General features: G+C 44.8%; 1 protein-coding gene across 3 annotated transcripts in view; it reads right to left on the reverse strand.

Annotated features, from left to right (window-relative positions):
* Window positions 1–311: 311 nt before the first annotated feature.
* The window catches only part of GCNT2 (glucosaminyl (N-acetyl) transferase 2 (I blood group)), an 81946-nt gene continuing 58739 nt past the window's right edge, over window positions 312–23518 (reverse strand). For all 3 annotated transcript variants that reach the window (XM_042937922.1, XM_042937924.1, XM_042937923.1), the window contains 2 exons: window positions 6525–6617; window positions 312–1397 (listed from right to left, as the gene is read on the reverse strand). In XM_042937922.1, coding sequence (XP_042793856.1) covers window positions 1207–1397; window positions 6525–6617 — 284 coding nt within the window. In that variant the 3' untranslated portion in view covers window positions 312–1206. The remainder of the gene's footprint in view (window positions 1398–6524; window positions 6618–23518) is intronic.

Raw genomic sequence — 23518 nt, forward strand, 5'->3', positions numbered from 1 at the left:
GCGTTAAAATACAAGCAATCTGTGAGATTCTCTAGAGCAGCCTTCCCCACATGGATGCTATTATCAAGAATTTCAGACGCAAGTAGCTTCTGTCTTACTTTTCTCCTTGTCTCAAGCACATATCTGGTGTGTAACAGACGCTCAAGAAATATTTACCGTGTGCTGAGGGAACGAATTGGGTAAGAGAACGGGACAAGGGATAAGCGACAGAGAAGCTCACTCACAGCTGAAAGCTCTTAAAAATCTAGGCACTCTTATCAGCACCAAGCATTGTAAAGCTACTCAGAAAATACTCTGGAGTCCTTAAAGTGTCGCGGCATAGAGTCTGGATTCCATTTTGCAGGTAAGATCACTTTGGTGGGGGATGGAGGGTGGTGATCCAAGAGGCGAGTGATTCATTCCTGAGGGTTAGAGACTTGGGAAGAGAGCCATGCAACAGCACCTCAGTTCTAGAAATATCTTCCTTCTGTGGGAACTTTTTAGCATTCGCCATGGAAAACAATGGAAGAGGGACCAGAGTACATTCTGACCCACAAGAAAGGTCCTGTTTCCCTGGGGTCCCTTTGCCGAAGCAGCCACCAGTGACTGCTGTCTGATAGCATATCCCGCCTCTTGTCAACGACTTACATTCTGTACAGACCTTCAGACACGGTAAGCTCACCGTGCTCGTGTTGAAACTCAGGAAACATGATCTAGTTCTCCATTCTAGCAGCTCAGGTTTTAAAGGAGATTGCTGAGGTGCCCAGGAAGCTGTTTCTATGCCCGGGGGGGCCGCTGAGCAAAGAGGAGGGGTATCCATGAACGCGTGGCTACGGGTCTGGCATAAGAGATTCCTTCTCCGGGGAAACACAGTTCCTATTTTCCTAAACAGTATTATCTATAGCTCTCCTTTCCGTGAGAGCATCTCTCTCTCTGATGAGTATCTGGTGTAAAGGTCTGACGCCAGTTCCACTGGCCAGGGTTCCGATCACGAGCCCGACGTGGAATGACCGTTAAGAGAAGGCCAGGATGCCGAACGTGCCAGCATCGACCTGCGCAGCCCTCCTGATTGCACAGTTCCCAGTGCCCGGCGGGGGTTGTAACACATAATAACCCGGCCAGGTCCTGCAGCCGTGACCTCGCGGCTACAACCGTTACTGTAAGCGGGGCCGGGTTCTCTCACGAAGAAAAGGCCGCGGCTGCCCTCCGATCACGGGTTAGAGTGGCTCAGAAGTACCAGCTGGGTTGGATCACGGTTTCGCTCTGATTCAGGGTTCTTTCTCGAAGCCTCAGTTCCAGGCATTCCACAGTGAGGGGGTACGTAGTCAGCTCAAACTTGTTAGCAAAGAGGCTGGGCGAATTGATCAACCACTTCAAGTCCCCGTTTCCATAGATACAAATGCCGTGTACGTAGCGGCCTGCAGAGGAGAGAAGAAACCGTCAGAACATGCCTGGTCTGGAAAGCTGGGGGTGGTGAAGGGGCGCAGCGGCAGAGTGGGGCCTGTCTACTGAGTAGCTAACGCTGTGCCCGGTGCTCTGGGACTCCGTATGACACGGGGTCGTGTCGGCCCGGCCCACAAGGAAGTGAAACCCCTTCTGGAAAGCTAAGGGGGACACATCCGTGCTTGAACAACAGGAGGGTTCAATGATATGAGGCAAGAGCGGCCATAGGCATCGTGAGACGATTCATGTGTTCTGGCCTGAGGGTTATGGGTAGGAAGTTCCAGAAGCGGACGGGTGGGAGAGGTCTTTCTGGGAGGCACCGGTCAGACCTCTTCTTTGAGCCGGGGCTTAGTCTCTCCAAGTGCTTACGTTCGTCTCCTCTTAGAGGAGAATCAACCCCACTGATGTGACATGTCTCCACACGCCAGCTTGACTCCCCTCCCAATCCCCGCCACGTCTTTCCCGTGACACCCACACCACTCCTATTTTTTCAGCGCCCTGGGCATTTCTCCCCCTTTCTCTCACAGCCCCCACCCCTGGTAGCAACTCTGGCAGCTGCACCTTCAAGATCGTCGCAGAATCTGATCGCTTCTCACCGCGTCCGCTACTCCCGTCCCGGCCTGTGCCACCTCTATCTTCCCGCCAGAGCTGTCACAATAACAACTGGGTTCTACTGTCCCCACCTCTGCCTGTTGGTATGTTCTCAGCACCACGGCCACGGGGACTGTTCTGCTCGCAAGCACACCATGATGTCGCCTCATCTCATGTGCACGCACAGCCCAAATCCCAGCAATGGCATCGAAAGCTCCTGAGTCTGGCCTTTGACCTCCGGCCCCTTGCTCACCTGATTACAATGCTTCCCAACGCTGCTCATTCACTCCGGCCGCATTGGCCTCCTTGCTGCCCGCCCCCCAACCCCCCCACCGCACACCAGGCATGTTCTACCTGAGAGTCCACATAGTTCTTCCTCCCCAGGCAGCCCCCTTCCGCCAGCTTCCGCCAGACCTCTCGCAGACTCCCTCTCTCACCACCCCAGGTATCTGCCTCAAGGCCGAGTTCTCAGGGAGGCCTCCTCTGACCCCCTTCCGCCTTCCCCAATTCATTTTTCTCTTGGCTCTCGCTGCCAACGGATAGATTGGTATGTCAGGGCCACGAACGCAAATATTTGGCTTATTGTCTTTCTCCCTGGCCTGGGATGGAAGGTCCAAAGAGCTGGAACCGGAGGCCCTTTTGCTGTCCTCTCTGTCCCAACCTGCATCCGGGACAGTTCCTGGGAAGTATTAGGTGTTAAATTAATAGCTGTTGAATGAAAGGATGGAGACGAATGAGTGGAGAGTTAGTGGAAGGACAGAACTTGGCCGGCAGGGGGGGCGGGGGGAGGTGGCATCAGGGGCATGGATGGTGGCTTCATTTGGGGAAAATGTGCAGGGGGCGGATTTTCTCTACAAGAGAGAATTTGGTTGGCAAGGGGGTTAGAAAAGGAATGGGAGGAAGTTGAACCTCTTTTCTAGAGGTTTCTTGGCGCGCACTGGAAAGACTACGGTTGACTGACTTAAACTGAAGGGCTGGGCCTTTTTTAATCCCATAAATAGGGAGAGTCTTTGAAGAGGTTTGAATGGAAGAATCAGAGGGTAAATTGGGCTTTAGCAGCATTAGTTTTACAGAGCTTTGCAGGGTACAGTTAGAAATCCACCACGAGGCCGCAGTAATAACGTAGACCAGAGAGCTGGTTCCAAGTTCATGGCGTTGGCATGAGTGGGAAAGGAAGGGTCATCGAAACAGAACAGAGAGAGGCTGACAGGATTAATGTCATTAATCGTGATTCATTTAATACAGCTGGCAGGAAGCACAATAGAGAGGGGAAATGGATGGGGGACAGAAGCCAGAGTAGTGGGCAGTCGGAGATAACTGGGGAGTGAGAACAGAATGCAGGTGCATAAGCACACCCATGCTTAAGAAAACAAAGTGGAGAGACCATTTCAGGGCGCGTGAACTAGAGGCTCACAGACAACGGGGTCTTCAGGCTACAGGCGATCATGACACTGAAGGAGAAGGAAAAGGGCCAGCACGAGGGCACCACTGGGACGCAAGAAAACAAGGGGATCCCTTAAAGGAAACCCGCACATAACCGAGACCCCGGATGGGGACCCTGGTTGTGAGGATGGGTGACTTTTCCTTCTCGGGACAGGAAGGAACAATGAGAAGCATGTGTCCAAAATACCCTGAGATGGTGGAAGGGGACGGCGTGACAATCCGGTAAGGGGATTTGGGTCACGTGTCTTGAAAGTTCTTCCTCAGGTTGAAACTGTTACCTTTTGGGGTCCGAAAGCCCGTTTGGGCATAGGATTGAGAGTTCAAAGCAAGCAGGAAAGATGAAAAGAAGTACGTCGGGAAGGGAAGTACCGGGACAGTTCTGGAACAGTCCCCAGCAATGCTCTGGTCAGGGAAACACAAATGGCCAAAAGCAGATGGTGGAAGTGATTCCATGTGTGAGTTGGCCTTGTAGGGTCAAATGGCAGGGGAGCCTGGTTTGTTCGTGAGAACAGCAGGGGACGGCTGATCCAGTATAGAGGCTGGAAAAGGAGTCCTCAGAAGGATGCTAGCAGAAGGAGGAAGCTGGGACCGTTGAAACTCTGGCAATCCCAATTTTATTTTATTTTATTATTATTTTTTTTAACGTTTATTTATTTTTGAGACAGAGAGAGACAGAGCATGAACAGGGGAGGGTCAGAGAGAGGGAGACACAGAATCTGAAACAGGCTCCAGGCTCTGAGCTGTCAGCACAGAGCCCGATGCGGGTCTCGAACTCACGGACCACGAGATCACGACCTGAGCCGAAGTCGGCCGCTTAACCGACGGAGCCACCCAGGCGCCCCAATCCCAATTTTAAAAAAGCAAACACATCGGGGACTTAGGTGGCTCCGTCGGTTAAGCAACCGACTCTTGATTTCGGCTCAGGTCATGACCTCAAGGTTCGTGGGTTGAGCCCCGCGTCGGGCCCCACACTGCTTGGGATTCTCTCCCTCTCCCTCTGCTCTTTCCCCCTCCTCTCAAAATAAATATGTAAACTTAAAATAATAATAATAATAATAATAAAGCAAACGCATTTCAAACAACAACACATTTTAGGTGTGGGATATAGCAATAAACAAATTGGTCAAAAATCCTAACCCTCTTGGGGCTTCACTTCTGTTCTGGGGAGAAAGACAGTAAAGATATAAAGTCTGTAAGTCAGTGAAGAAAACCAGCCGAGTAACAAGAAATTGTCACCAGAGATGGGAGCTCCAAGTTCCAGACCGTAGAGCTAGAGTATTCTCTGTGATTCTAAGGGCCTATAAAGTAGGTGCGCATCCACGGGTTTGGAACAAATCCACCACTCACGACCAAGGGGGAAAGGTCCGGATTGTACTCCAGACTTGCAAGCACTGTTCTGCCTCCTCTGGGTTATGTCTTTTCTTTTCCCCATCTAGTGGTTTGGGGGACAAACTATTTTTAGGTTCGGAACCATATCAGGCTTTCAGATGTTCACCGGCATCACAGGCACTAAGAGAAGAAAAATGAGACATTTGTCTCAGAGGCTTGGGCTACCCAAGCTGTGTACCCTCTGCAGGTTCCTGGCTTGGAGCTACTCTCATGGGCCCACCTGTCGTGTGATAAGTAAAGGTCCCTATAAAAATGGAAACCTGACTAGCTGGTACCTTGTCTATGGGGTAGGGCCTGGATACAGGTGAGGACAGAATGAGAGTAAGGTTCTAGGGAGGGGCAGGGCTTGGTGCTGACACACAGAACAGAAGCTTCCGTGGTAGAGGCCAGAGGCGCAAAGTAATGACGTCACAGGGGTCCCTGCCGTGGCGGCTGAAGTCTTCCAGTGTTACAGCTGGAGAGGAGGTGGAGAAGCAGATCAGGTGACCACAGCAGTCCCACAGGGAGGACGACAGGGTTACAGGAGGACTGTGGAAAAGGCAACACATCTCAAGTATTGGGACCTCGACTAATGGCCATGGTCTCTTTTCTAAAGAAGTCCCCCAGAGATCAAAGAGCAAAGCAACCTTCTCTCCACTCTCTTCCTGCTCCAAGGAGGGCAGGCTGTGATGAGAATGCAGGCAGGGGGCGGGAGATGTCCTCTGGGGAAAATGTGGGCTGATTAAGGTAAAGAGATGAAGACGCTGAAGAGCAGGGTGTACGGGACGAGAGCGTGTTACCATCTTCAGCGGATGGGGACCTCAGGAAGACACGAGAAGGGGGTGGGGTGTAAATCTGAGACAGAGCCTTTAAAGAGGAAATCAAGTGAAAATGAGGTCACACAGGATGGGCCCTGATTCAATATGGGTGGTGTCAGTATAAAAAGAGATTGGGACAGAGACGCACACAGAAGAAAGAAGACCACGTGAGGACCCGGGAAGAAGGCGGTATCTCTAAACCTCTCAGAAGAAACCAAATCTACAGCCACCTTGATCTCGAACTTCGAGCCTGCAGAACTGGGAGGGAATAAGTTCCTGTTATTTAAGCCATCCGGTCATTCATCCTAGTGAATGAATACCATGCTGAGTAGGTACCAGACAGTGTGAATGGAACGTATGCCAGGGCTGATAAAAACACTTCTTTAGAAAGTTCTATCGCAGGGTCGCCTGGGTGGCCCGGTCGGTTAAGCGCCCGACTCTGCGTTTCGGCCCAGGTCGCGATCTCACGGTTCTCGGGTTGGAGCCCTGTGTTGGACTCTGTGCTGGCAGCGTGGAGCCTGCTTGGGTCTGTGGTGAGACCATGACGTCACTTCTCATCCTGACCACTTCCCCTCCTCACCACCGCACTCCCAAAAGAAAGAGAAATAAATCATGTGAAGACAGCAGAAACTAGCAAGAAAATACCATTATAAGTCGAGCCCACCTCTCAACCCCCTCAGGAATCATGAGCTGGAGCATGTCGGCGAGACCCCGAAGTCTCCTTTTCAAGGCCCATGTCTTCAAGCCTCTAGCTACTCCGGGAACTCGGATTGTTTTAAATACACAAGCAGTTCTCTCCGCGAGAACCCCTGTATTCCACAGCTACCTCCATGCCAACACCAACAAGCAGTGTGGCCTCAAAGAGTGAAGTGAGTGCCTCACCATGGCAGCCTCCGTGTTTATCTTCCATGTCCATCCACTTTATAGCCCTGAGGTTACCGGTCCACGACGCATTTGGCATGGAGCCCGGGACACCTGGAACATTGATAAGGGAGAAAAGCAGACATGAGAACCAAGACAGAAGGGTGTCGATTGCATCAGTGAAGCCTCCAGGTCATGTTCACTTTTTCACGACGTTATCTTTCGCGTTAGATTTTCCATCACTGGTGCAAGACCTCAGAAGCTCGTGGTGTGAGTAGCTGGTGGTTATGAGCTCTGCCTTGCTACCAGTAAAAATACATACGCACATATAGGTGTTTTTTCATAATGTGTACCCAAGCCTGCAAAATAGAGGTTAAGAAATACCGTAGCAGGAAACCGTAATGCAGATGGACAAGTTGAGGAGTTTTGGGTCATCTCTCAATGGCCTTGAGCTGAATTCACTTTCAATCCTAATATCACAGCTATTTCGGACTTTCCATGTGACCTCGATCTTAAAATGAAAGCTAGGAAACAGGCTACCCTAGGTGCTAAGCACTAATTAAGTGAACTTGCAGTATGAGGCATACAGAAGGGAAATATCTTGCTTACTACATATAAACTCAAACAAATCCCTTAACACACGATCCTTCTTTATTTGTTAAAGTGCTTCTTGAGCATTTGGTGTTGCCGAGCATTGTGTGAGGCCCTGGGAACAGAGAGAGAGGAGACAAGACGTGATTGCCGGTCACCCAAAGAAGATGAACAGTTGACCCCAAGCAGGAAGTTGTGAGCTTTGAGTTTTTCCTAGGAAGACTGGTGTGCCCTGACCTCCCCAACTTCTCTATTTCTTTCAGGTGTTCTTTTGGCCAGACGTTTAGTTGCCGACCCACTACCCAATTAGTTACCGGATTCACCTTTGAAAAGTAAGAAGCCTTGGGGCACCTGGGTGGCTTGGTCGGTTAAGCGTCCGACTTTGGCTCAGGTCATGATCTCACGGTCCGTGAGTTCGAGCCCCGCGTCGGGCCCTGTGCTGACAGCTCAGAGCCTGGAGCCTGCTTCCGATTCTGTGTCTCCCTCTCTCTCTGACCCTCCCCCATTCATGCTCTGTGTCTCTCTGTCTCAAAAATAAATAAACGTTAAAAAAAAATTAAAAAAAAAAAAAAAAGAAAAGTAAGAAGCCTTGAAGAGAGGAGAGGACAGCTCTAGAGGTCGCCATCTTGCTAAGCAGGGCTTTTCCTCCTTGGCATTATTGACACTTTAGGCTGGATAATTCGTTGTTGTAGGGCCTCTCCCGGGCATTGTAAGATCGCAGCATCCCTGGATTCCACCCACCAGATGCCACTAGTACACGCCCCCCAGTTGTGACCATTAAAAACATCTTCCGGTGTTGCCAAATGTCCCCGGGGTCGGGGGTGGGGGGGCAGAACTGCCCCATTTGAGAAACACTGTGCTAAACTATTTTAAATAACCCTCTCCATCTCAGTAACTTTTGCCTACTCCTATCGAATAGTTTTACCCCAAGGTTCCCATTATTGGAAAATAAGTACGTGGGAATCAAATGCAAATACAACAAAAGAAGAAATATTTTGCTTCATAAGAGCTCCGGCAATTTTCACCAGTGCGCAATGCAATCTGAATGTGATTCTAATGTATTGACACAGGTATGACATGTGTACCCAAACGGTAACAGTCCCTTCCTACAAGATCTGGTAGGCTGAATAATACCACTCCCCTCGACATATGCTCAAAGAAGTCCGAATCCTAATCTCTGGAACCTGATAATATGTTATGTTACAGGTGAAAGAGAATTCAGTTTGCTAATCAGCTGACCTTAAAATAGGGAGATTATTTTGAATTATCAAGGTCAGTGCAATGCAATCACAAGGGTCTTTAACAGTGGAAGAGGGAGGTAAAGAGTTAGTCTTTTTTTTACTATTTAAAGGTAGAGGAATGGGGTAAGGACCACGGTCATTAGAAGCTGAAAAAGGCCCAGACCCTACAGAAAGGAACGGAGACCAGCCAATGTTTTGGTTTTAGTCTGGTGAGACCGTGTCAGAATTCTGTCCTACCGAACTGTATCATAATACATCTATGTTGTCTAAGCTTCTAAGTCCGTGGTAGATTGTTACAATGGCAAATAGAAAACTAATACACATACTAACTAGACAAAAACTTACTCAAGATGATAAGTATTTTTTCATAAGAAAAAAGAAACTGGGCAAGACCAATAATTTTCAAGAAGTTTAAGTGGATTGGGCACATAAACATGTTTCCTCTTTAAAAACATTAATAAAAATGTGCATCTTCAGAAGAAAAAAGCTCTGTTCTTCTGCCCTGATGTCACATGATAATTATATGATGCTCTGAATCAAGAATTGTACCAAGGTCTCCCAACCAAAATTAAATTATGCAAGCCTTTCCTGTAAATAGCATGAATCCTTACCCCCAAGGGCTCACTATAAGACTGATTCTTTTTTTCTTGTTGCCAAACTTGAAAAGTTTGCTTATAAATCTTGAGTAGTGAAGAAAAACAGTATTTATTAAGCAATAATTTTTCCTATTGCTTTGAGTTGCATTTATTACTTTAAAAACTACTTTAGCATTTGCCTTTCCCAAAAGAAACTTCTTTATTTTGTTCTTAGTACACATTTTAAAAGAATTCAGAATAAAACTTGCCTTGGTTGAGTTGGGGGTTGGGGGGAGGGCCGTCCAGAAAACAAAGAGATAATTTGGTATATTTAATTGTGTCAGCAAGATTAGCTGACCTGGACGTGATTTTTTTATGATTGTTTGTTTATTTGTTTTTATTAACTTTTTTTTTAGGGGGGGAGGGGCAGAGAGAGAGGGAGACAGAAACTGAAGCAGGCTCCAGGCTCCGAGCTGTCAGCCCACAGCCTGACCTGAGCTTGAACTCACGAAACACAAGATCATGACCCAAGCCAAAGTTGAATGTTCAACCGACTGAGCCACCCAGGTGCCCCTACATGGATGTGATTTTTATGAGTCTATTTTGATTAAATAACTATAGCAGAAGAGGGTGAAGAATGCATTGCCATGAGAAAAAGTCCCTACCCTCCTTTACATTACATTTTTTTTTTTACAAAATGAGATATTTTTTCCCTCTCCTTTTCGTTAATACTGTTCACCAAAAACTGACTCTTCCTCAGAAACACATTCCTTATTTTAGAGATAAGATGGTGACATTTACAATTAATGACTGCTGTCTTTTTTTTTTTTTTCCTTAATGTTTATTCATTTTTGAGAGAGAGACAGAGGGTGAGCAGGGCAGGGGCTGAGAGAATGGGAGACACAGAATGGGAAGCAGGCGCCAGGCTCTGAGCTGTCAGCACAGAGCCCAACACGGGGCTCAAACCCACAAGCTGTGAAATCATGACCTGAGCTGAAGTCAGATGCTTAACCGACTGAGCCACCCGGGCGCCCCATAATGGCTGCTTTAATGTCTTTAGAGTAAACACATAGCACATGTGAACCTCCTGCTCATGAAATTATAAACCTCAACTTCTATACTTTCTGTTTAATGACAAATCTCCAACATGCCTGTTTAAATACTACTCATATTCGTGCCTACAAAAATCATAGTTTGAAAAATAGAATCGGAGAGGGGCGCCTGAGCGGTTCGGCTGGTTGAGTGTCAGACTCTTGATTTCGGCTCAGGTCATCATCCCAGGGTTGTGGGATCGAGCCCCGAGTCAGGCACTGCACTGAGTGTGGAGCCTGCTTGGGCTTCTCTCTTTCACTCTCTCTTTCTGCCCCTCCCCTGCTCACATGCGCGTGCTCTCTCTCTCTCTCAAATACATAAAATGAAAAAAAAAATTGAAAGGAAAAAAGTAGAACAAAGGAGACGGACAAAGTCAAATTCTATTTTGTCTTTTCTTGCGAAGAATGCTTCCTGAGGCACAAGAATAACTGGCAGGAGTGGGCAGAGCCCCTAGCGTTGCAAGTGTGGTGGTTGTCGGACTGGGCACCCCCTTGGTGCTTGTTAGAAATGCAGACTACCAGGCCCCACCCAGACATCCTGCACCAGAATTGGCATCTTCACAAGATCCCCAAAGGATCCTGGCACACGAGGAAGTCTGAGAAGCCCTGGGCTTTCACCGACATTGCAAAGAGGACAGAGCTCCTGTGTCTCCTCGCCTTGAAGTCCCTCCCTCAGCCTTCAGCAGGTTTCCAGTTAGCTTCTCTCTCCCCTTTCCTCACACTTTGCCCTTGGGAAGGAATCTCGTACTGTGTACCTTCCATCCTTTGGTTAATTTAACAAACTCGTCCCCAAGGCCAGGAATACATGCGTTTGAGAAGACCTCTCAAGTCACTTCCTTGGAGATGATCAGCCTCCTCCGTGTGAGGAGAAGCCATGTTGAACAGAAGACCAGTCTGCACTGTGCCTTGACTTCATAGCATTTGGCCCACCAGGGATTTTCAGTCAATGTTAAAGGGGTCAATGAGTGCCCATGGTCAAGGGTTGCCCCTCAACTCGGTCTTCAGGGATGGCGGTAGGACCGCTTAGCTTGGGTGTCGACAGGACAGGCCTGCTTGCTACCTTGGTTTTCCAACAGGCCACTGTACTTTAAGGTGTAATCATGTTCTACCTCTTGATATCAAAAAGTACTTATTCAATTCTCTCAGCCAAGGCCAACCAGCTTCAGTTTGCCTTCCAGCAATTGTTTAAGTGGCCACCAATCACTTATTCTCCACATCCGTCCTACTGGTGCAACTAGCTTCGGGAAGTGATAAGACCCTCAACAAGACTTCTGGTCACAGCTCGAATATCAGCTCAATGTGAATACTTTGCAGGCATCGCTTGATTATTATTTTGAGGAGATAATGGCAAGCAAGAGACTGAATGGTCTAAATGTGCCATGTGACCACTATTCAGTAAGTGAAGGGGCCTTGGGTTAAAACATACATGGAGACCCCAAAGCTACTGATCCCATCACTTGGGCCAACGTCCAGATGCACCTTCTCTTCTAAAAGTGTCCACTAAGCATAACTATTTCCTGTTTTTCTCCCAGAGATTGACCCAAGGCAGAATCATCTACCACCCCCCTCCCCATGGAACACACTGGCCTTCCCGCTGGGATTGGGGAACTTAATTATTATCCCAGCTTTGTTGCTAACCAGCTATGTATGCTGGAAAACCATTTAACACCACATAGTCTCTCTTTCAAATGAAGCATAGATCACATCAGTGGTTGTTCAACCTTTTACACATTTTTTAGAATTTTATTTTATTTTATTTTTTTGAGAGAGAGAGAGAGAGTGTGCACACATGTAAGCATAGGAGAGAGAGAGGGAGAAGGACAGAAAGAATCCCAAGCAAGCTCAGTGCGGAGCCTGACTCCAGGCTTGATCTCACAACCATGAGATCATGACCTGAGCCAAAATCAAGAGGTGGGACGCTTAGCCCACTGAGCCACTCAGGAGCTCTGATTTTTCAACCTTTTAGATTGCAATCTACAGAAAAACTATTTTATTTTATTTTCAGAGAGAGAGAGAGAGAGAGCACAAGCCAGGGAGGGGGGAGAGAGAATCCCAAGCACACTCCAAGATGTCAGCGCAGAACCCAAAGGGGGGCTCGAACTCACAACTGTGAGATCGTGACAAGCAGAAATCAGGAGTCAAATGCTTAATCGACTAAGCCACCTAGGCACCCCAAAACAATCATATATCATCATATGCACACACACATATGTAAAGTAAATGAAAGTTTCGCAAATTACTCAGGCTTATTACATGTAAGTAAGGCACTTGTTTATTTTATGTTATTTTTTCATAATAAAATTCTGGTCAAAACCGACTCAAGTGATTTCTGGAACCACTAAATGGGAAATAGTGCTGTTTTAAAAATACTGTACTGGGGGAACCTGGGTGGCTCAGTCGGTTAAGCATCCAACTCTTGGTTTCAGCTCACGTCACTTTCTCACAGTTTCATGAGTTTGGGCCCCACATCAGGCTCCGTAATGACAGTGCGGAAGCTGCTTGGGATTTTCTGTCTCCCTTTCTCTCTGTCCCTCCCCCATTCTTGCTGTCTCTATCTCTCTCAAAATAAATAATAAACCTTAAATTAAAAAAAGAAACATAAATAAAAGCACTTTACTTGATGACTGTGTCATTATTACTGCTGTTATGATGATGATTATTATTGTGCAGGATTCTGGGAGGGTAGTTATGAGGTATTATGGATAAAGTCTACCCTCCATTCTTAAGCGTCCTAGGAAGGGTCTATTTTGCATTATTTCTAGGACGGGGCAAACAGAATACACCGATATTATCAGAGGAACCATCTTAAACTATAAAATCCAATTCTCTGATTTGCTCTTCATAGGCTAATGTAAACAAAAGATTTGAGATAAGTTTACAGAGTAACCAAGACTGTTTTTCTTGGAGCTTAGCCATTATTAGTCAAATAACTGCATTTGTTGAATAAATGAACATGGTTCTTTGAAATGCAAACTTTATTTATATTGATTTGACTTTCTCCTTATTGTTCTTAGGCAGTGCTGGCCTCATTTTGCGAGACCTCCATGTGGTAACAATTCCAGCAACTGCTTATTCCTTAAGCTCAGATATATACTTTTCAACTTACCAAATTTTGTTTTTACGTGTCAAAAGTCAATGCTAATGCCAATGTACAGACAAGGGTTTTCTCACAATTAATGGTGGTGCCGTAAATCGGCATGACTCTGGAAAATCACTTTGGAAATACGTGGGGAAAGTCACCATCGCCCTCAATTCCCTTTGGCCCTTTAAACCAATAGCTTCACAATAAGCTAAGGAAATCATTTTTTAAGTATTTATATATGAAGGTGTTTATTTTGACATTATTTATACATAATGATTAACATCACAGGCTCTCAGGTCAGAGTCAACATTTCAAATCCTTATCTCTGCTATTACTGGCCGGGTGACCTTGAACAGTTAGGCAATCTCTATAAGACATCACACACTAATCTTCAAAACCTCACGGGGTTTTGTTAATGTTAAATAAAATAATGTATGTGTTGTGCTTAGCACAGTGCCTGGCATACTTAACTAAATAAATGGTTGAAAACATAATCTATTAAAATCACGGGGACAGGGTAGCTGTGGCAGAGATTGCTTCTTTACTATAACCAGAAGCAAGTTTACCAACTTCGGCGCTACTGACATTTGGGCTGGATAATTTGGGCTCTGGGGACTTTCTTGTGCACTGGAGGATGTATATATACCAGCATCCCTGGCCTTTACCCACCGGATGCTACAAAGCAGTCCCCATCCCTGTGCCTCCTACTCCCCACTCCCCACCCCCCACCCCCATGACGACCCAAAACGTCTCCAGATGTTGCCAAATGTCCCCCAGAGGGCAAAACTGCCCTTGACTGAGAGCACAAAATTGTCCATTATTAATAAAATCACGAACAAATATTTGCATGTAAAATGACCATATAGTTTTTAGTTTATAAAACTTTCTTCAACGGTACTGCTTTTATATTTTTAATGAGTTTATTTACATACCTCTGAGACTTATCTGCTTTGCTGACCTAGGAATTGTACTTGTGAATATTTTAAGAATAAAGCAACAAAAGAAAAAGATGCACAGTGTTCAGTGGTGATTCGCTTTCACAACAACAACAACAACAACAACAAAATGGAAAATTATCTAGTAAGTGGGAAATACACCGTTAAGTAACTTGTAGCCTTTTTGTCTCATTGTTAATTACGGTCATATTTAGCCATAAAAAGGTACATTTTTGGTTGTTCATTAATCACTTAGGATCTGTAACACACAAACTTACTAAAAGAGATCCTGCTTTGTTTCAGGTGGATGTTTTCTAGAGCTCTGCAGTCTGAGACAATGGCATAGTATCCTTAAAACAACATCACTGCATTCAGCTCAGATAATTGCCAACAAACTGACTCACCTTTGGTTGTAAATGAAAAGACGAAATGAGTAAAGGAAAAAAAAAAAACCCAGAATTTTATTTTATTTTTTTTAATGTTTATTTATCCATCCTGAGAGAGAGAAAAAACTGGAGGGAAGGGCGGGGGGGGGGGGAGAGGGAGAGAGACAGAGAGAGAGAGAGAGAGAGAGAGAGAGAGAGAGAATCTCAAGCAGGCTCTGTGCTATCACAGCCCTACACTGGACTCGATCCCATGACCCTGGGATCATGACCTCAGCCAAAATCAAGAGTCAGATGCTCAACCGACTGAGCCACCCAGGTGCCCTTAAAAAAACCGGAATCTTAGACTCAAAAGGCTTTTAGAAATTTTAGTATGTTTCAATATTTTAATATATTCCTTCTCATTGGCATGCCATGTAAACTAGAGCCTAGGAAATTTAAGTGAATTACCCAGGAGTGTGGATGTGCTAAATACCTTGTTGATTTTGTTTCAAGATAATTCACCCAATTATTCAGTTTTCCCAAATGCTTCCTATGTTCTAGAATAGATGCTGAGGGTAGAGCTATGAACGAGATGTCCTTGGAGCTGTTGGCCTAGAGTATTCAGAAATTATATATTTATTAATATTTTTCTGAGTAGCCCGAACCCTCCCCTCAAGAGGGGAGGTGTCGGATTACTTTGAACTGTCTGCGCTGTGTCTGTTTTTTCAAGCCACTTGGAGATGCTAAACCCACCAACCACTCATCCCCGACAAATGAAAGCAAATTCACACTTGGCCATCATCCCAAACCTCTCCTGTGGGTGCCCATTCTACCTCTTACTAGAATTCTCTCTCCTCGCTCCGTTTCTCATTTTACCGCTGCTTCTGCTCCCCCTGGACCCAGTTTAACATTTATCTCCTCTCCCAAAAGCTTGACTCTCAACTAGCATTTTTAATTTCCTGCTTTGGATGGTCGCTAATCAAGCAGCTCGCCCCAGCGAGCTCACCAGAACCGAAATTATAGATCACATTCAGGCCACTCAGACCACATTATAGGTCACATTCAGGCCAGGGTGATGCCAGAATACTGACCGTGACGCAGAAGGACTGTTGCCATCTTGCCCCCAGACTACAAACAGCAAACTGGCCGCTCACAGGCCGCATGCGATCGATCGTAGGCCTGTTTGGTTCGACCCTCACAGAAGTGTGGGTTGAACACTGAAAAAGAAAAAAAAAGTTCCCCACGGAAGTTCAGATTGCCAGTGTCCCTCGACAACAATTCACTGGGGCTTTGAGAAGCCAGGGATTCTCCTACTGCCCTGTTCCCCACCATGCTTCACTCACTCATATTGTCTACCTGGCCCTGTCAACGCATAGTTTGTAAAAGTGGGTTCCCAGACCTCGTCTTTCACATTGCCCACCTCATCATGCATCGCTGTCCACGCACACCTGGCTGTCCCGCCACCCTCGGGGGAATTCCTAAATTGGTCTCCCATTTTCAGCGGTCAGGGGTGAGGCTCAGACATTAATGTTTTTCAACACGTCCCCATAATCTTAAGGTGTAGCCAGGGTTGAGAGCACCTGTTTTTCACAGAATATTTTATTGAACATCCCTTCATAGGGATAAGACTTTTTAGCTTCTAAAATGCCACGCGTTATGCCTCAGTAAGGAGAGATTTTCTTTTTCACCAAAGAAAGCAAGTTAAAGTTTTAGAGACTCTAAAAGTACGGAACACTCCAAAGGGACCAGTTATGTTCCAGCTGCCCCAAATTAGTCATCGTGGCACCTTTGCCTTGTGAATATTTCCTTTTTGTCCTCTTAAAAATATTATCCTATCGTTGGTGAAAAATTGAACCCTGGTTATGGGAATGGATTCATATAATGCGTAAAAGCACAAAGAACAAAACTGAGAAGTTAACACAAAACCCAAACACCACACCATCCTACACCTACTGGTAACAACCATTACAAAACCATTATTTCACAAGAAACAACAGGTGTTGGTGAGGATATGGAGAAAAAGGAACCCTCTTGCACTGTTGGTGGGAAAGCACACTGGCACAGTGTCCTCAAAGAATTAAAAATGGAACTACCTTATGATCTAGCAATTCTGCTAGCGGGTATTTACCCCCCAAATGCAAACACATTAATTTATGCACCCCAGTGTTTATAGCAGCATTATTTATAAAGCCAAATTACAGAAGCAGTCCAAACGTCCATCAGTTGATGAACGGGTATATCTACATATGATGGATTATTACTCAGCCATAAAAAAGAATGAAATCTTACCATATGCCATGACAAAGGTGGAACTGGAGGGTGAAATACTGAGTGAAATAAGTCAATCAGAGGAAGACAAATACTGAATGATTTCACTCATGGGGAATTTAAGAAACAGAACAAATGCGCAAAGGGAAAAAAAAAGAGAGAGAGAGAGAAATCAAGAAGCAGACTCTTCACTATTGAGAACAAAGTGATGGTCACCAGAGGAGCAGGGCTTGGGGGGGTTGAATTAAATAGGGGATGGGGATTAAGGAGGGCACTTGGGATGAGCACCAGATGATGTACGGAAGTGTTGAATCACTATGTTGTACACCTGAGACTAATGTAGCAATGTATGTTAACCATGGGATTTTTTTTAAAAAAAGAAAAAGAAAACATTATTTCATAAAGTATCTTCTTATACAAATAAATATTTCCATGTCACCTTAAGATTTCAACATAGCGGGGCACCTGGGTGGCTCAGTCGGTTAAGCATCTGACTTCGGCTCAGGTCATGATCTCGTGGTTCGTGAGTTCGAGCCCCACATCGGACTCTGTGCTGACAGCTCAGAACCTGGAGCCTGCTTCAGATTGTGTCTCCCTCTCTCTCTGCCCCTCCCCTGCTCGTGCTCAGTCTCTCTCTCAAAAATAAGTAAAAACATTAAAAAAAAAAAAAAAAAGACTTCAACATACCTATTAACCAGTTGACTAACCTATATTGGGTAATGATTGCAAATAACCCTACACAAGTGGCTTTTACCATTGAGATATATGGGTTGGGTTTCCTTAAATGAGTCTAGGCATTCCCTATGCACGTGTTTACTGCTTTCTAAAGTTTATCAATTCAAAAAACTGTTACCTTAGGACTGAAGTTTTATTAGATTCTAGAAACTTGACAGATTCTGTTATTTGCAGCATGTGAACATTAAGTATGGTAATTTTCTCTGTGATCTATTTATTTAGATGTGTTTGTTTAGAGCGCCATTCCCTTACATGATAAAGATTTCTCGTCAGGGTCATTTGCTATTGGAATCAACTGAGTATAGCATGCCCTGTATTGCTGTGTTGTCTGGGAAGAGGTTCTCAGCAAATCCATTAGACGAATTTTCATCTTGCCCAGGACACAGGGCCTTCTTCACCTTCAAAACAAGGCACCAGGCTACACCCAGTTGGACGTACATCAAGAATTCATTTGCAAGTGGTAGAACGTTTCCTCCAATTCCTTGTAAAAGCAGCCAAATAAAAACCATGCCTGTTTAGGACTCTTGTCTGATTTTAATCCCTATTTTCAACCCAAGACAGGTCCAGAGGAGCTGAAGGTCCCTGGTAAGTTGCATTTGTTGCTGCACGTACTGGGGTGTATATACAGGTTGCCAATTCTGGGAATTAAGTGCCTATCTATAGCAAGCCTAATCTTTTATACAGAACGGGACAAGTAGTTCTTCTGTTTACAGTAGTCTTCTGCAAAAATGAGAAACATCTAAACAAACTTTCAAAAGAGAAGGAACACGGGAGGAAGAGTCTTGGGATGTGCCCCGGATACGTGGGGGAGGACCTCCCCCCCACCCCTACCCTGCCACCCCCTCACCCCATGGAGTTTGCAGCTGTTTTTAGAAATACAGAAAGCCACAGAGTAGGCCTAGCATTTCTTCTGGAAACATCTCCTGAAGCTGAACATTTGGATAAAAAGCACTGGGCTGCAATTAGCACAGCAACCCAAAGAAAGGCAGAAGTAATTTATGGGGGTGGGGATGGTTGTCACTTTTGGAAGTGACCGGGGTTTTTTGGAGTACTAGCCTAACATGGGTTCTTGTGATGGTTACTCAGGTAAGGGATCAGTTTGAGAGTTCAGTGGTCAATTCTAATAAGTGCAGTTTTGTCTATATGCAAAAGCTCAATAAAAAGTTTAAGAAAGTGGGGGCGCCTGGGTGACTCAGTTGGTTAGGCATCTGACTTCGGCTCAGGTCATGATTTTCGCGATTTGTGGGTTTGAGCCCTGCGTCGGGCTCTGTCCTGACACCTCGGAGCCTGGAACCTGCTTCGGATTCTGTGTCTCCCTCTCTCTCTGCCCCACCCCTGCTTGTGCTCTGTCTCTCCCTCTCAAAAATAAATAAAACATTAAACAAGTTTTTTTCGGTTTAAGAAAGTTATAGAATGTGTAGGAAAGTGATAAAATAAAACGTGAGCCAAAGAAACGTTGGCCCCTTCAGTTCCTTGCCCTTGTCTCTCGTCCTCCGCCCAGAGTCGTTTTAGGAATGGAAGTGCCAGTTCTGAGTTATCCAGCTGTGAGGTTTTGAGGCCTCTATTCTTAAGGACTTGATACTGGTGTTTTCATTTGTGCAATTGTTATTTTCAGTATTTTAGAAACTCTGAATTATGGACATATTTAGATCAAGACCAATAACTAATACACTTAATTCATAGTAAGAGATACACTCTTTTTTTTTTTTTTTAATGTTTATTTATTTTTTGAGAGACAGAGAGAGACAGAGCATGAGCGGGGGAGGAGCAGAGAGAGAGGGGGACAGAATCCGAAACAGGCTCCAGGCTCGGAGCTGTCAGCACAGAACCTGACTCAGGACTTGAATTCATGAACCGTGAGATCACGATCTGAGCCGAAGCCGGATGCTTAACCGACTGAGCCACCCAGCTGCCCCAAACTCTTTTTTTTAATGTTTATTTATTTTTGAGAGATAGAGAGTGTGTGTGAGTGAGTGGGGGAGGGGCAGAGAGAGAGGGAGGCAGAGCATCCAAGGCGGGCTCTCTGCTGTCAGCATAGAGCCCAGTGTTGGGCTCGAACCCACAAACCGTGAACCAAAGTCAGACCCTCAACCGACTGAGCCACCCAGGAGCCCAGTAAAAGATAAACTCTAAAGTCATCTACAAAATCCAGACAAATCCTCTTCTGTATGAGTTTTTTTGTTTGTTTGATTTTCAGTAGGCTCCACGCCCAATGTGGGGCTTGAACTCATAACCTGGATTAAGGGTCCCATCCTCCACTGACTAAGCCAGCCAGGTGCCCCCTGAATGAGTTCTGATAAGAGATCATATTGGGATGTTGTGACGTGCTCATTAGGCTGTTCTTGTATGACTGACTGAAAGGACTCACAATGGAAGTTTTGTGAGTCGGTCATATGTGTTTCTGGAATAAAAGTGGAATTCAGTTTTTGTTATTCTTCCAATTAAGTTTGTGACATTCCCGCTATGTAAAGATCATCCTTGACTTACAATGGGGTTAAGTCCCAATAAACTCACTGTAAATTGAAAATATCAAGTTGAAAATACATTTAATACACCTAACCTATGGGACTTCAAAGCCTACCCTAGACTACCTTAAATATGCTTAGAATGCTCATATTGCCTACAGTTGGGCAAGATCATCTAACACAAAACTTATTCGTAATACAGTGTCGACCCTCTCATGTAATTGATTGAGTACTGTATGGAAAGTGAAAAACAGAACGGTTGTGGGGCACCTGGGTGGCTCAGTCGGTTGAGCGTCCAACTTCAGCTCAGCTCACGATCTCACGGCTGGTGAGTTCCAGCCCCGCATCGGGCTCTGTGCTGACAGCTTGGAGCCTGGAGCCTGGAGCCTGCTTCAGATTCTGTGTCTCCCTCTCTCTCTGCCTCTCCCCTGCTCGCACTTTGCGTTCTAGAAAACCTTCCAGATCCTTGGTAGTAATCTCAGAAGCCTCTGCATCTTGGGAAACTGCCTTCTCCCAGAGCCTGTTGTCTCTTAATGCGGACGATTGGGTGGAATCAAAAAACAAAACAAAACAAAAAAACCCTGACAGTTTTTAATACTTACTAGGCACCATGCGGCATTTTCAGCAACCGGTATTATGACACGTAATTTACTTATAACGGTAGTACTATTTTCGTCCCCATTTTACAAATACAGAAACTGAAATTCAGAGTGATTACATAATTGGCCTCACATTGTATACACTAGGAATCTGCAAAGCTGCACTCGAAGCCAAGTAGTCTGGTTCCAGAGAGCCTCTTCCCCTCCCCCACAGTTCATACACGACCCAGCCTCTGTCTCGCTCAGCATTTATAGGCACGCCCCCCAAATACCCTCCAGAAACAAGGAGAAATGTGCTATATTAAAACAGGCAGGCAAATGGGGATATTGTGTTAGTACTAGGTACCCAATATCCTCATGTGGTCAGAATTTTATGGTACAAAAATCACTTCTCCCCACTGCCTAAGGCGATTGGCCTGAGTTTCATTAAGTCATGGCAGGAGTGGTAGCTGGCATCTAGACAAGAACACAGTGACTGCGACAAGGAGAGAAATTCACTGCCCAGAGGCCATTGTTCCAGTAATCCCACTGGAAGGAGGGGGGGAGGGATGGAATTGGTCATAGAATCACCAATGGCCAAGCTGGGAGGAACATTCTCCATTATCTTGTAAATCATCGGCATTGTCTCCATTTTACATATGAGTAAATTGAAGCCCACATAGGATAACTAACGTAACTGCTCAAGGTCATACACCAGGTACCTGAAACCTAAGCCTGTCTGCCTCTAAAATTTTTACTCCTTCCACTGCATGCTCCAGAGTTAAAGCAAAATAATGCAGGAAAACTTTTTTGAGATCACCCAGTTCAATTTCCTCATTTTATAGAGAAGGAAACCGAGGCTCTAAGAGATGAAGTGACTGAAGTCCAGTTAATCAAGGACAAGAGGCTAGAACCTAGAAGATAATTTTGTAATGTGCATATGTAGGTCACTGGCCTTTCTTACATGGTTCAGTGGCTGGAATCTGAAGAGCCTATGTGTTCTAATCCTTGAGAGTCTTTTGGGGTCATCCAAGACCTCATCCTTAGAGGCCACCCAGAGATTCTTCCGGCTCTTCTACAAACATCTTTGAAGAGAAATACTAGCAAGTCATAGCCAATGCTGTGAAATGCATTATTCTCCAGATATATACATATGTATGTGTATATACATATTTATACATACGTATGTATATATACATATATATATACACACACAAATGTATGTATCTGGAGAATACATACATACATATATATATGTATTATGTATTTGGGGGAGGGAAATTGAATCAGAACTGCCCAATATACAATTCTTACTTTTTAATAAATTCCCAAACACCTTCCCAACTGTCTCCAATGTCCTAAAACCAAAATTAACTGAGGCTCAGTTTGGTTAAGTCATTCGGCTAGTGTCCTACAAGCTGACAAGGCTGGGATGCCTAAGTCTGTATTCTCCCCTCCACACTGTCCTGCAAGATGAGAGAAACCTCGCACAAAGCTCAGAAGCTTGAAACCTGGGGAATCTCAGATTAAATGACATATGTGAAAAATTAACAAGATAATTAAACCCAACAGAGAAGGCTCTACGAGGACTTGTGATGGAAAATACATTAAGATTTAGCTGAAGGCAAAATTTTTCCTTTTGTCATTTCCAAAGTCAAACATACAGGGACTCATAAAATAGACGGTCAACTTGGCCTTTTTTTTTTTTTTTTCCTAAATAGAGGAAGCAGTATACAGTAGCCACAAGAGATGAAAAAAAGCATCTCTAAACACTGCCCATGAACAGTCTATGTCACCAATCAGCTTACTACTCTTAGTAACATTCTCTACCCATCTTCCCTACAGAAAGAGGAAGGCCAAGAGAATGGACATTGTTAGCAATCATTATTCTGACTCTTGCTTCTAATGCTTACAGAATTTGTAGATTCAGCTTTGTCCATTAAAAAAAATTAAAGAAGAAGAAGAAGAAGAAGAAGAAGAGGAAGAAGAAGAAACAGAAGAAAAAGAAACAGAAGAAGAAGAAGAAGAAGAAGAAGGAGGAGGAGGAGGAGGAGAAGAAACAAAAGAAGAAGAAGGAGAAGAAACAAAAGATGAAGAAAAAGAGGAGGAGGAGGAGGAGGAAGAAGAAGATGTAGTCTGATTGATGTAACATATCCTAAAAGTTTAAGTTGGATACAAAGAGTTTCACTTTTCAGCAAATCATTATTATGGGATACATAGAAAGCCTTAGCCTGGACTATTGGAATGTTATATTTCCTTTGAAAAGAAGCAGCTTACTCATTTCTGAAAACTGGAGTCTACTCCATGATTTTCTATAAATCGTGTTTTCTTGCTTTGAGTTTGTGTGGTAGTTGTCAAAGCTGGTCAGTGGGCACAAGAGGGTTATGGTGGTGTGTGTTGGTGAATTTCATGTTAGAGTTTATACATTATCCCGGTGTAAGCAGCTAGGAGGGACGACGTCTGTTTTAACTTTGAGGAAGTTGAACGCCCAAAATGGGAAGGATGTGGCTGGGCCAGCAAAAACCTGCACAGAGTGATTGTGAAAAAGCTCTCATTTCTTTCAGGTCCTTGCCGCGCTGATTTCCTTTCCTGAGAAATTATATTATGTTCCACATAAATACTGCCTTAAGTCCCTTCGGGTTCACGGTATGGCTTAAGAAAACAAAACAACCTATGAATCCCAATCCCCGTTTCTTTCCCATGATGTGATTGCAAAAATAAAGTCCTGAAGACACTATCGACATCCTTTGAATTTCCGAGGAAATGCTTCTCACGGAGGATACTTCACAGTGTTGTTGGGAGGATGAAGTAAGCGGTGTTAGTAGTTTTAAAAATTACACCCAGTAACATTAAGGGAAATCAAAGTTAGAAAGAATGAGTACCCATCCCAGCAAATTAAGCTGGTACATGGTGGTGGAACTGTAGTGTAGACCCTTTTGTGGTAAGAATATATTTAAATTTTATCTTATTGAGGATCCTCTTGTTACCACGTAGACAAACTCTTTTTTTTTTTATTGTTATTATTTTTTTATTTTAGAGAGAGAGCATGGGAGTGAGGAAGAGGGGCAGAGGGAGAGGGAGAGAGAGGG

The sequence above is a fragment of the Panthera leo genome, chromosome B2 (genome assembly GCF_018350215.1).
Source record: "Panthera leo isolate Ple1 chromosome B2, P.leo_Ple1_pat1.1, whole genome shotgun sequence".
NCBI lineage: Eukaryota > Metazoa > Chordata > Mammalia > Carnivora > Felidae > Panthera > Panthera leo.